General features: G+C 43.2%; 1 protein-coding gene across 2 annotated transcripts in view; it reads right to left on the bottom strand.

The window, feature by feature from the left end:
* Positions 1-1,379: 1,379 nt before the first annotated feature.
* The window catches only part of Pkd1l3 (polycystin 1 like 3, transient receptor potential channel interacting), a 62,299-nt gene continuing 51,284 nt past the window's right edge, over positions 1,380-12,394 (bottom strand). For both annotated transcript variants that reach the window (XM_031341377.1, XM_031341376.1), the window contains 9 exons: positions 11,824-12,130; positions 10,086-10,219; positions 8,754-8,878; positions 7,862-8,022; positions 6,379-6,589; positions 5,933-6,034; positions 4,055-4,186; positions 3,307-3,410; positions 1,380-1,556 (listed from right to left, as the gene is read on the bottom strand). In XM_031341377.1, the coding sequence (XP_031197237.1) occupies positions 1,430-1,556; positions 3,307-3,410; positions 4,055-4,186; positions 5,933-6,034; positions 6,379-6,589; positions 7,862-8,022; positions 8,754-8,878; positions 10,086-10,219; positions 11,824-12,130 (1,403 nt within the window). In that variant the 3' untranslated portion in view covers positions 1,380-1,429. The remainder of the gene's footprint in view (positions 1,557-3,306; positions 3,411-4,054; positions 4,187-5,932; positions 6,035-6,378; positions 6,590-7,861; positions 8,023-8,753; positions 8,879-10,085; positions 10,220-11,823; positions 12,131-12,394) is intronic.

The raw sequence follows: 12,394 nt of genomic DNA, 5'->3' as shown, positions 1-12,394 counted from the left end.
GAGTCCCACTTTGCAATGAATCGTTGGTGTGGTACAAGGCCTCTGGCTTCTGCTATTCTATCAATACTGGGTCCTCACTGGGACTCTTCTTAGATATCCTGTTGTTGCCCTGTGTCATGGAGACCCTGTAAGTTTGGATCTGTAGAACTGGCCCCTTTATTTATGTGCTTCAGCAGGTCATAGATGTGGTAGATGTTGGGGTGGGCCAAACTCAAAGCCCTGGGTGGTAGTGAGTTGGTCAGCTGCCCAGTCTCCTGCACCTGCACCACCAGGGTGAGTGCTCTAGCACTGGCCTGACTAACCCAGTCCAGTTGGCAAGGGGTGGAGCCAGCTCTCATGCTCTTGGGACTGGCTCACCTCTGCCCATACCAACTGAACCAGCTCTATTTTTCAGCCTGGTTTCTTTTTTTTTTTTTTTTTTTTCTTTTTCCCAAGACAGGATTTCTCTGTGAATCCCTGGCTGTCCTGGAACTCACTCTGTAGACCAGGCTGGCCTCAAACTCAGAAATCCGCCTGCCTCTGGCTCCCAAGCACTAGGATTAAAGGCGTGCGCCACCTAGCACTGATCTGGGCTGCCTGTGTTAATCTGGTGGGGGCATTTTCTCAATTGAGATTCCCTTTTCTCAAAACTAGCCAGCACAGAGGACAGAATAAGCACAAACAATAAGAGTGAATTTTCATAAAGCAGGCATGTTTTTGTAGTTATTCAGTAAGTTAAAAAATGAATTGCTGAACTGGAGAGATGGCTTAGTGGTTAAGAGCACTGGCTGTTTTTCCAGAGGACTGAGGTTCAATTCCCAGCACCCAGGTGACAGCTCACAACTGTCTATAACAGCTCTGGGAGACTCAACACCCTTAAATAGACATACATGCAGGAAAAACACCAATGCACATAAAATAAAATAAAAAAATAAAATGCTACTAGAACCCCAGAAATCATATCTGAAATTAGAGCAGTTGGGTATGTGGGTGCATTGGGAGGCTGAGGCCGTAAACTCTGTGCAAGTCCCTGGATTTGATCTCCAGCATTGAAAGAGAAAGGCCAAGTGGAAGAACCGTATACAGAATAGACTATTCTGTTATATCAGATAATATCAGTCTTAACATGACCTTGGACCTCCTTATCCACTAGCTTCTACCTCCCTAGTGCCAGCATTTACCACCATCTGTAGTCATATGCAGTGCTGGGGATCAAACTAGGTTTTGTGTATGCTAGGCAAATACTCTTAACTGAGCTACATCCCCAGCCACCCCTGCATTTTAGCTAATTAAGTCCTCTGCCAAAAGGGATTGTAGGTTTTGGTACTGGTTTTGTCAAAGGATGGCTGAGTCATTTCTCTACCACTTGTAAGATTGTGCTTTTTGACCTGATTTAATTAGGACCGAAGCCAGAAGCTCCTGCAAAGCCTCCTTCCAGACCAGTGGATAATTACAACACCTTTGTACTGCCAGAGTTGCCGTCAGTGCCAGACACACTCCCAACTGCGTCTGCTGGAGCCAGTACCTCAGCATCAGAAGACATAGACTTTGATGATCTTTCCCGGAGATTTGAGGAACTGAAAAAGAAAACATAGGTCTCTTAAACCAGGCAACATCCACATTCTGGAAGTTGATACCGAACAGTTCTCCTTGTAACAATGAATCTCCATGAAATTCCGTTTCCTCTGTTAACCATCACTGAGCACTCTTCCTTGGGGCTCTCCTGCTGCTCTACCAATTGTGTTGCTTCCCACTTCTCCAGTGATCCTGAGAGACTAACAGCTAGAGACTTTGGCTGAAGCAGTTGGCTCCTATTGGCTGTGTTTGCCTGTCTGTCTTCCCATCACATGGATCCTTGGTTCTTTCCCAGCCATTCCATTCCCAGGGAGTGAGAAGTATTGTGGGTAGTAGAGTTGCCAAAGATGGCTGGACCATGAAAGAGAGTACCCCTATGACGAGTTTCAATCTTGACTTGTAAATACTTCCCTCTGCATGGGGGTGATTGTAGAGAGAATCAAGGCTACCATGTGTTTTCTCAGATGAGTTAGAAGATGGCTCAGGAAGCCACTTTCACGGTTCCTGGAGGCTGGGCCCTCTCATTGACATGTACACTACTTCTTGCTGCAGGGCACTGTTCCACCTGGATCCAGTTGCAAAGTCTGGGAAAGTTCTCTTCATTTTACTGGATTCTCAGGGAGCCCTCTGTGGCCTTTTCTTTTACTTTGAGTGCTGTTTCCTTTTTAGGAAAGAGCAGCACTGTGGAAATTGGCTTTTCCCCATAGCATGTCAGTAGGAAGTGCAGGTTGTTATCTAAGCTAGCCTGGGCTTCCAGTTGCCTTAATAGAAGTACTCAAGTCTCTTGGGTAGAGATCTGGAAGCCTACAGGAGAGAGGGGTACATGTTTTCATTTGAAAACTTTTATGATTAAGGGAATCTTTACAGACTGTATCTTAAGTTTTAGTGCCATGTAGCTGTAGTTCACTGCTTTCCTGGGTGGATGAGACTCTTTATTATGGTAACTTATGTGCTGCTTTGCCCCTAGCCAAGGCTGTCCTTCCCCTAGAGGTTAGCTTTGGGATTGGAAGATGAGATTTTTGCTTACCTGTAATATATTTCTGTACATACCTATTTCCAGCAACTTCAATGTCAAATGTTTTTGATTTATTTGTATCTCATAGCTCTAGCTGCTAATAAAGATTCCATGTCCTTCTTTCTCTAGTGTTGGTCAAATGAGTGAATTTGGATTTTAGTGGAAAATAGTAACCCCGGTGACCCATGTTAGTGTACAAGGCAGGTCCAGCCTTCACTTTCCTCTCACCACTGCAGGTGTCAGGGGCTTTTGGGGGCTCGTTTCTATCCCTTGATTTGAGCTTAGATGGCATATATGAATTTGCTTGGCTACTATTCTTTTAGTAAGCTGCAGGTGCGCTCACACTTGGGGCATGAATGATGAACATTCTGTTACCTGTGGTTGGTTGTATGTTCTTAGGACACACCTGATCAGCAAGAATATGGAGAAGAGTGCACTTTAACTCTTCATTAACACAAAATGTGATAATATAGTGAAATGTAAGCTATGTTAGGCAGTAACGAAAGCAAGAGAGTTCATCTTAATACACTAGGGTTGGAGAGATGGCTCAGCAGTTAAGAGCACTGACTATTCTCCCAGAGGTCCTGAGTTCAAATCCCAGCAACCACGTGGTGGCTCACAACCATCTGCAATGAGATCTGATGCCCTCTTCTGGTGTGTCTGAAGACAGATACCGTGTACTTACATATAATAAACAAATCTTTAAAAAAACAAAACAAAACACTTAAGATCAATACCCAGTGTTGTCAGCATGTTTCTCAGATGAAGGATTCTGGTGCTGGCGGATTCCTAACAGACTTGAGAGCTTTTGTAATAACATGTCTGTCAGTGTAGCTTCTTTCTGAGTAGTTGAAGACAAAAGGAAGAGTAAGTGAATTGAAATTGTAGGTGACAGTACAAAGGATACCCTTCCAAACAACCCACAAACACGTAGTAGATAGTAAAGATACTAAGTCTTAATGGCTTCCTGTCAGATGTTGGGAATATCTACTGAATAGTTGAAGACCAGCTGTTTACTTATAGTTACAGAATATAATGTCTTGGCACCTTTTTTTTTTTTTTTTGGTAGAAAAGTAGTTGAGACTACTAAAGAGAATGTGCTGGTCTGTGCATTATGTCAGTTTGCAATGTCATGGGGTCTTACATGGGGTAACTCAGATTGGTCTTGAACTTTTAAGTTCTATCTCCACTTCCAAATGCTAGGATTACAGGTGCATGCCACCATGCCTGTTTTCTTAAAGCAGCATTTCTCAACCTGTGGGTTGTGACCCCTACTGGGGGCGCTGTCAAACAACCCATTCACTGGGGTCACCTAAGACCATCAGAAAACATATTTACATTATGATTCATAAGAGTAGCAAAGTAACAGTTACAAAGAAGCAATGAAAATAACTTTATGATTGGGGGTAACTACACCATGAGGAACTATATTAAAGGTTTGCAGTGTTAGGAAATGTGGTTACACTTTCCAATTCAGCTACTTACCTCACAGGCCTTCCTTTCTTTTCCAAAGACAATGAGAATGGCAGAAACAAAAAGATTAATGATCACAAGTCCCATCAAGAGGATGCTACTGAGAACCAGAAAGGAGCCTAGGATTGGGTACAGAGCAATAACCTGGGAAGACAGAAAGGTCTCGGAGTTAGCATTACAAACTGCTAAGATCTGGGATTTATTTCTAAGCACACGTTTGAATCTGATAAAACTAGGGAGAGAAAGATCCTAAAGAAAATACTTGTAAGTGGATATAACATGAAGGATATTAGAATTTGATTTTTCAGCCTTTGCAAGAAAAACAGGCAAGTAATAGGATTGTGATTCAAATCCCCACTAAGTTTTGGAAACTGAAAACATCTGTCTAAACATGAAGGCCTGGGGTAACAAGCATGTGGAAAGAATAAATACTTACCAGAAGGGATCAGAAAACCTGTCTGCCATTTGGGAAACTTCTCTGGACATGAGGGTCTTCTCGTACAAATTAAGAAAACCTGACTTTTGGCTGTCGTAGCTATGGTAGGTTTTGGGCAGTGCTTTGGAAATGGGGAAACTGACTTCATGTCTTTTCCCCCACACTTTCTTGTAAGGTCTAAGTACTGGTAGTCAAGTTCTTTTTGCTTGACTATATAGAACTTCGAAAATTCAGGCCTTTACTAGGACAGTTTCTATACGTAGCCTTGTGAGGTGTTCTTTTTAACAGATGGTCACACACACACACCCTTTGGATTTTGGCCCGTTGGTTGTTGCTCCTAGCCTGTTAAGCAGTGACTCCTCCCTTGGGAAAGCTCCAGCCGTAACAGTGTAGCACATAGCTGTTGCATTCTTTCTTGGGAAGAAAACCACCGACTAGCCTATATAATCAGAAACCTTTGAGTCATGGGTGTGTTAGCTAGGTTTATGGCAAATTTTGACGGACATTGTAGTTATCTGAGAGCAGGAAACCTCAATTAAGAAATGCCTCCCTAATATTAGGCTGTAGGCAAACTATACTGCAGTGTTTTCATAATTAGTGGTTGACTTGGGAGGGCCTGGTTTGTGGGTGGTACCACCCTGGGCAGGTGGTCCTGGGTTCCACAAGAAGGCAGACTGAGCAAAGCCATGAGGAACAAGCTGGTAAGCAGCATTTCTCCATGGCCTCTGCATCATCAGCTCCTGCCTCCATATGTAAGCCAAATAAACCCTTTCTTCCTATTTGCTCTTTGTTCATGGTGTTTGATGACAGTAAGTAGAAACCCTAAGATAATGGGCCAGCAAAGTGATTAATTGTACAAGTGTTATCAGTTCCATCAATGTTAGATTCCAAATATTTATAAAATGCATAGTTGAAGTTTTCCCTTCTTTTTTTTTTAATTTTGCATAAAATTATACTTACAGTACTGTATGGCTTTTTAAAAACTATATTAGTGTTCTAACCAGTATACCTAATTTAAACCTTTCTTGTGTGTGTGAAGATCTTTGCCCTTTATGTAACATGGACAGATGGGTTTGTGTGGGTGAGAGAGGAGTAAACTCCTTAGAGGTTACTGTAAACAGAACTAATGCAGTTCTTTCTGGCATGCCTTTGCTTGTAACCCTTATATGGTTTCAGAGGGCCATGGAGCATTGGCAGCTTGCCATGTTCTGGCCAGGTGTCCCTTGACAGCAGGGTGAGGAAGAGGAGGAGGAAGAGGAGGTGAGCACAGGTGCTTAGGAAGCAATAGTTGAGCAGTGCCAGGTCATGCATAGTCATCACTTTGAGACAAGGATAAGGGATGTAGGTTCTCTCCTCTGATGCAGTAGGAGCCCCACAGTAAAGCTGCTAAGCCAAACATCAGTCCAAAAGGTAACTAACTAGGCTGCTTCTTCCTACCTGCAAACTTATCTTACCTCCTTGTGCTTAGAAATTCCCATCAGGAGGCCAACAACAGTCACTATAGATCGGAAGAAACTCTGGTAGTCAGAGATGCTCCATCCAAACAGCAGGTTGAACTGAACAGGAGAAAGGCCAGTCAGTGGTAACCAATCTCACTTCTGCCCTGGGTTCTTGTTATGGCCAACAGAAGCAATGGGAATTCCTGGTGGCTATTCAAGTTACCATGACTATAAAATCTGATCACTGTGCTACATCTGATCTCCTCCTGCCTGTATCTTAGAGACGTGATAACACATCTGGGTTTAAGACATGAAATACGGAATGTGACTAAACCCAGCTTTCCTATCTGACCTTTTCTCAAAAAGCCCAGTGCTAATCTGATGGTTTCTGAACAGTGAGCTTTCCTGAGGGAACAGACAGGACTCAGCCCTTGGGGAAGATGCTGGGCTTTGGGGCTTACAGTCATGGCATAGCTGCTCAGCAGGATCATGATGATCAGTATAAAGCCCAGCACCTCATCCCAGGCCTTGGTCAGTGTCTTGTTGATGACCTGTAACTGGGCATGATGTCGAAGTAGGTCCCACACCCGTACAGTTGCGAACAGAAGCAGGAAGCCCATGAGGTGAGTGACCGCAGAGTTCACTCTCAGTGCCTCGTAGAAACTGATGAACCTGTAGCCAAGGAAAGCCGAATGTCAGTTACTCAGCACAAGGAGCTGCCCTTGCTTGTCAGCAGCCTTGCTAGGGACTTCCTCTGCAGGTTAGCAGCTGAGCTGCTATGTCAGACACCCACTGCGGTGAAACTGCCTCCTAGCTGTAACGTGGCCAGCAACGCAATGAAAACACAGGCCCCCTGGCTAGGAGCCATCTTGACCGCTTTTCAAAGTGGCTCCTAGCTGATGTCTTTCCCTCACATCCTACAGATGGGGACCATCCTCCACAGTTGTTAGAGCTGAAACCTCTCAAAATGAGAGTTAGCCTAACGGGATATGTCTTTGTCATGGATTGTTTTCTAACACCTGGTGATATCTGATGGTAGAGTGAGATAGGTCATAGTCATACTGAGAGTTAAAAGAGGTGAGAGATTTGTTCCGCAGTTCCATTTTGTTGTCTGAAGTACATTTCATGTCACAGCAACCAGTTTACTTGGAGAGACTCCTGTGGCAATAAGCAAGTTGTTGAGCACAGTTGGTAAAGGCCTAGGCCTGTGGTTCTCAACCTGTGGGTAGTGACACCTTTGCCAACCCTCCATCTCCAAACTATATTATGATTCATAACAATATTAATACAGTGGTGAAGTAGCAATGAAAATAACTTTATGGTTGAGGGTCACCACAGCTTGAACTATATTAAAGGGTCACAGCACTAGGAAATTTGAGAATCACGGAACGTGGCAGTGCCACATAGCAGCCTGGAGCTCAGCTACCATAGCCTTTTGGGCTACACAGACCCCGCTTATCCCAGTTCAACAGAGAGCTACTTAGGACCGTGCTTTGAAAGGTTTTAGGTCTCAAGCCCTTAGCTTTAGAAATACTTGATCTAAAAGTATTCAGCAGTCTGATATGGGTAATAGAAAAAAAATCACACACATGAAAACTTCATATTGGTAAGTGTGTCTTGTGCTAGGTTTGTATCCTTTTAAAGGATGATACTTTGACTCGTCTCAGTCTTTATGCATACAGAGTAGTTCCAATTCCAAGTCCTTGCTCTGAAACTTAAATGCATTATCTTCCATAGATACGTGAGCACCACAGAGCCTTAAGGCGGGGCTAGTGCAAATGCCTTAGTAAGTTGATCTTTCCGCCATGGTCACAAGTCCAAGTTCTAGTTTAATTTGCATTTTACAAATGCAGCAGATCTGGCGGGGAAGTGGAAGTGAAGGAAGGATGGGGATCAGGAAGCCTTCGGCATGAGGTGGGTGTGCCTGCAGCTCAGGACCCTCACCTGTCCCGGTCACGGTGGTACTGCTGCATCTTATTATGAAGTAGAGAGAGGCTCTGCATGCTAAGCCCCAAGATGCTGAAGCTAATGAGGATTATGCTTGTGTCCAGAATGTTTCTTTTCCTAGTGAAGAACGCCAACCTCTGCCGCTTCAGCCGACACCCCTGAGAAAAGACAGCATAGTTACCATTGTTGTCTGGATGACCCTAAGAAAATAGTCTGCCCCACTGGGCTGTAGCCATGGGACTGCTCTGCAGTCTCTCACACTGCTAAAAGGAAAGTCGGTTGCTAATAAAATTTTACCAGATATAATCATCCTTGGAGATTATAAAACTATCGTGTACACTGAATTTATAAGCTTTAAAATACTCATTGTTTATCAAGCCTGATAATAAAATACTATTTATAATAATTCTTTTTTTTTTCAGTGCTTTTTGCCCAGCATGTTTTCTCGATATTACTATATGTAAGGGTTAAGAAACCACATAAAAGGGCCAGAGAGATGACTCAGTAATTAAGGGCATTGTTTGTTCTTGCAGGGGACTTGAGTTCAATTCCCTACACCCACATGGTAATTGGCAACCATTTGTAACTAGTTCCAGGGGAGTTAACACCTGAATTCCATGGGCATATGGTGCACATACATAGGCAGGCAAAACTTTCATACACATAGATAAATCTTAAAAACAAAATAAAGAAACTGCATGAAATACTGTGTATTAAGAACCAACTCAATCCTTTGAACATGCCAGAATTGAGTGAGCTATTCTACTCAGTAGACATCAGTCAGCCAAGGACCGAAATACCAACTGTATGTGTAGTGCCGTGTCATGATGGAGTCCTCCAGAGAGGATTTGTCTGCTGACTGGGTGCACATCTGACATGTTCACTTCACCTGGATGAAGGCATAGTAACAGACGAGAAGGTAGTAGGCGACTTGTGAGATAATCCACGCAAAGCCCCTCTCTGATGACTGAAGGGAAGTTAAACTGTCCAGTCGCAGGGAGGTGAAGAAAGTCCCTGAGAAGAACACCTGCAGTCAAGAATCTAAGCTTTTGTCCTTTTCATAAAACAAAACAACTCAGCTGGCTCCTGTGTCTTCAACTTCAAACATTTTGGTTTCCCTATTCTACTTAGTATTTCCTGCAGAACTATCCAGAACATTAATCATAGGTGAGCTACTGGTAAAATGTCCATCTCACTAAAGTTGGCAGAGTCCTCAGCGGGAGGGACAAGCATTGGCTTCACCCCTGCAGCAGGTATTCTTCTTTTCAACTTAGAACGGTTGCCAACATCAAAATAAAAGGACCAATAGCTAGTGAATGCCGGATGCTTTATATGATGATGGGCTATAAGGTTTCAGATGCAACCTAAAAGGATAGTGAGAATGTGCACTAGATTTATGGTGTTATAAACTTTTCATAATTTTATGAAAGGTCTTGTGAATTCTAGTCCTGAAACACTGGAACAGAGGTGTACCCCTGGAAGCAGAAAGAACATTTAGGAACAAAATTTTCTTACTTTGTACAGTTAAATCTCAAGTTTTAAGTTACTCTCCCCCACCCCAACCTGTGTCTTTGATAGTTAAACAAGGGTCATGTGAGTACAAAAGCTAAATCCCCTTCATATAAAAAGTAACACTTAGCGGTGGTGGCGCAAGCCTTTAATCCTAGCCTGCTCTACAGAGTGAGTTCCAGGACAGCCAGGACTTACACAGAGAAACCCTGTCTCAAAAAACAAACAAACAAACAAACAAAAAAGTAACACTTAAAACCAAAAATCCATGAATGAATAAGCAATTCAAAACATTTGAAAGTTGTAGTGATCCACGAGTTTAATCTCAGCACTCAGGAGACAGAGGCACGTGATCTCTGTGAGTTCAAGGCCAGCCTGTCTACATAGTGAGTTCTTGAGAGCCAGGACTATGCATAGAGATCCTGTCTCAAAAAAATTTTTTTTAATGTAATAAAAATTTAATATCAGTTGAAACTAAAAGTAGAATCTGGGGAGTAGGAGGTAAAAAGGCTGTTGAGCTGTTTGACTTTAAAAAAAAAAAAATCATACTTCTGGGGCTGGTTCAATTCCCAGCCCCACAAGGCAGATCACAACTGTAACTCCAGTTCCAGAGTAGTCAATTAAATTTACTTGATTGAATGGTATATAATCAGTAAAGGCTGCCTTGTCCCAAGATAGCCAGTGGTAGAGCATGGAGAGAAGGCCTACATACCCACACCACTGGATTCCAAGATGAGGGTCACCACACAGAGCAGATTCACGTTAGCATTGAAGACCGTGAATTCCACAAAGAGGGCTTTTGTGTAGTGGTCCAGCCAGTGCCTCTGCTCCAGATGCTGCAGAACCCTGGAGACAGAGGGAAACAGAGCCATCCAATACTATAGAGTATTGGATGGAGAACGGCACTCTGGCACTGTTACAGACCATAGGTGGAGCCTCATCCCTTGATCTAGTGTTCCTATAATCACATGGTGATAACATGGATAGTTAACTAAGAAACGAGATGTTCACAGTGGCATTCACACCAAGGGCAGAGACTGAGGAAATCATATTTGTCATTTAATCTGTAAGGCAGGATTCATTTTATAAACCTTGTCCACTACTATTTGAAACATCCAATACTCCACACTATTAGAGTATCCTATCCAGTACTTCGAGGTGAAAGAGGTATAAACATCATTATTTGATTGACATTTTTTTTTTGAGTAGTTCCTTGCTGCTATAACTTTGAAACCAGTTTTGTTTTAAATTTTTATTGTATTTATTGGGGGTATGTGTGTGTCACAGTAAGTATGTGGAGGTCAGAGGACAACTTAAAGGAGTCAGTTATGCATCATGTGGGTCCTCATGATGATCCTGGTCCTCTGGCATGGTGGCAAGGACCTTTAGCTGCTGAGCCGTCTTGCCTGCTTGGAAGACAGCTTAGACCTTTTCATTCACGGTAACAAAGACGACCAGGCTTCATGTGTTAAACCACTCTGCAAACTCCTAACAATTTAGTTTGGGCATTTGAACTTTGGGTTGATGTTCATATCATGGTTTACAAGGAATAATGTTTCCATTTATATCTGAAGATTATAGTGGGTCTAAGATTCATCTAAGCTCAACTACCCCTAGAATTGAAACTAAAAATTTCTTTCCAGATTAAAAAAGTCTTTTGTTTTTGGCAAAACAAAACATATCTGTAACTTGAAGTTGACCAAGAAATTTCTGAATTTAAAGATGAAGTTCCCAGGGCCAGGCGGTGGTGGCACACGCCTTTAATCCCAGCACTTTGGAGGCAGAGGCAGGCGGATATCTGAGTTCGAGGACAGCCTGGTCTACAGAGTGAGTTCCAGGACATCCAAGGCTATACAGAGAAACCCTGTCTCAAAACAAAACAAAACAAAACAACAACAAAAAAAAACCAATACCAAACACAAAAAAAAGATGTAGTTCCAGGAGCTGGATAGACGACTCAGTGGTTAAGAATACTAGCTGCTCTTCCAGAGGACCTGGATTTGATTCCTAGCACCTATGTGGGCAGCTCGAAACTGTAACTCCTGTCTCAGGGGATCTGACACCCTTTATGTGGCCTCTGAGGGTACTTCACACATGTAAACAGACATAAATGCAAGCATAACATCCATACAAACCAAGGAGGAGCAGAAGAAAAGGAGGGGAGGTGTGGGGCAGTGAGCTGTGCACAGATAGCCTGGCCCCCAGTCAAGCACAGGCCTGGAACCCCAGTGACCCTGAGGGACAGAAGATGTTCAGTCATGCCTCCCGAGGCCCTGGCTCCTGTCGAAGCCACAGCCTCACAAGGAGGAGGGTTATTTCCTTAGAGTGTAAAATAGAAGCATGTACAAGTACCAGAGCCAGTATAGAAGCATCACAGCTGTAGAACTTCTCAGCTGGGCCCAGTTCCTGGCTGTCCTGGGACAGGTCTCTTGCTCAGGGCACACACTCACCTGGTTGCAGCACTGTGGTTCCTTCCAAGCCTTATGGCATAGCCTCCTCCTGAGTAAGTGGCTAACTCCCCTTGGATGGGATAGCCTCCCAGCGACTCCTGACTCTGGTAATGCCAAATACAGTCTGCTTTTGTGATGTTTGTATCAGGGGGGACCCAGCCAGCCCCATAGCTCTCTCTGTCCTCCTGGTGTTGGGGATACTTCATTTGTTCGTGGAGAGATACTGGGAAGAGTATGCCACTAGGGATCCGAATCTGGCGAAGCAAAACATTGCCCAGAAGAAAGGAGTTCCCGTCAGTAATAAATCCTAGTGAAAAAGTAAAACAAACAATAAAACAATTGTCTTGCTGCTGACTGAATGAGGCAGCCCAGGTATACTTTATGAGCAATTTTGAAAACATTTAGAGACATGAACTAGTGCAAGCAGACAAAAGAGGTGTAAAAACAAATGGAACTGTGTGATAAATTATCTGGATAAATTAAGAGGATCAGTGGAAAAACAATTAAGTTAAAAATGCTAACTTAGAGTTACTGGGCACAAAATAATAAAAAAAAAAAAACCATCTAGCTA

Source organism: Mastomys coucha, unplaced genomic scaffold (genome assembly GCF_008632895.1).
Source record: "Mastomys coucha isolate ucsf_1 unplaced genomic scaffold, UCSF_Mcou_1 pScaffold22, whole genome shotgun sequence".
In the NCBI taxonomy this organism is placed as follows: Eukaryota; Metazoa; Chordata; class Mammalia; order Rodentia; family Muridae; genus Mastomys; species Mastomys coucha.
Note: the sequence above shows the minus strand (reverse complement) of the source record. Positions and strands in the feature narration are given on the sequence as shown.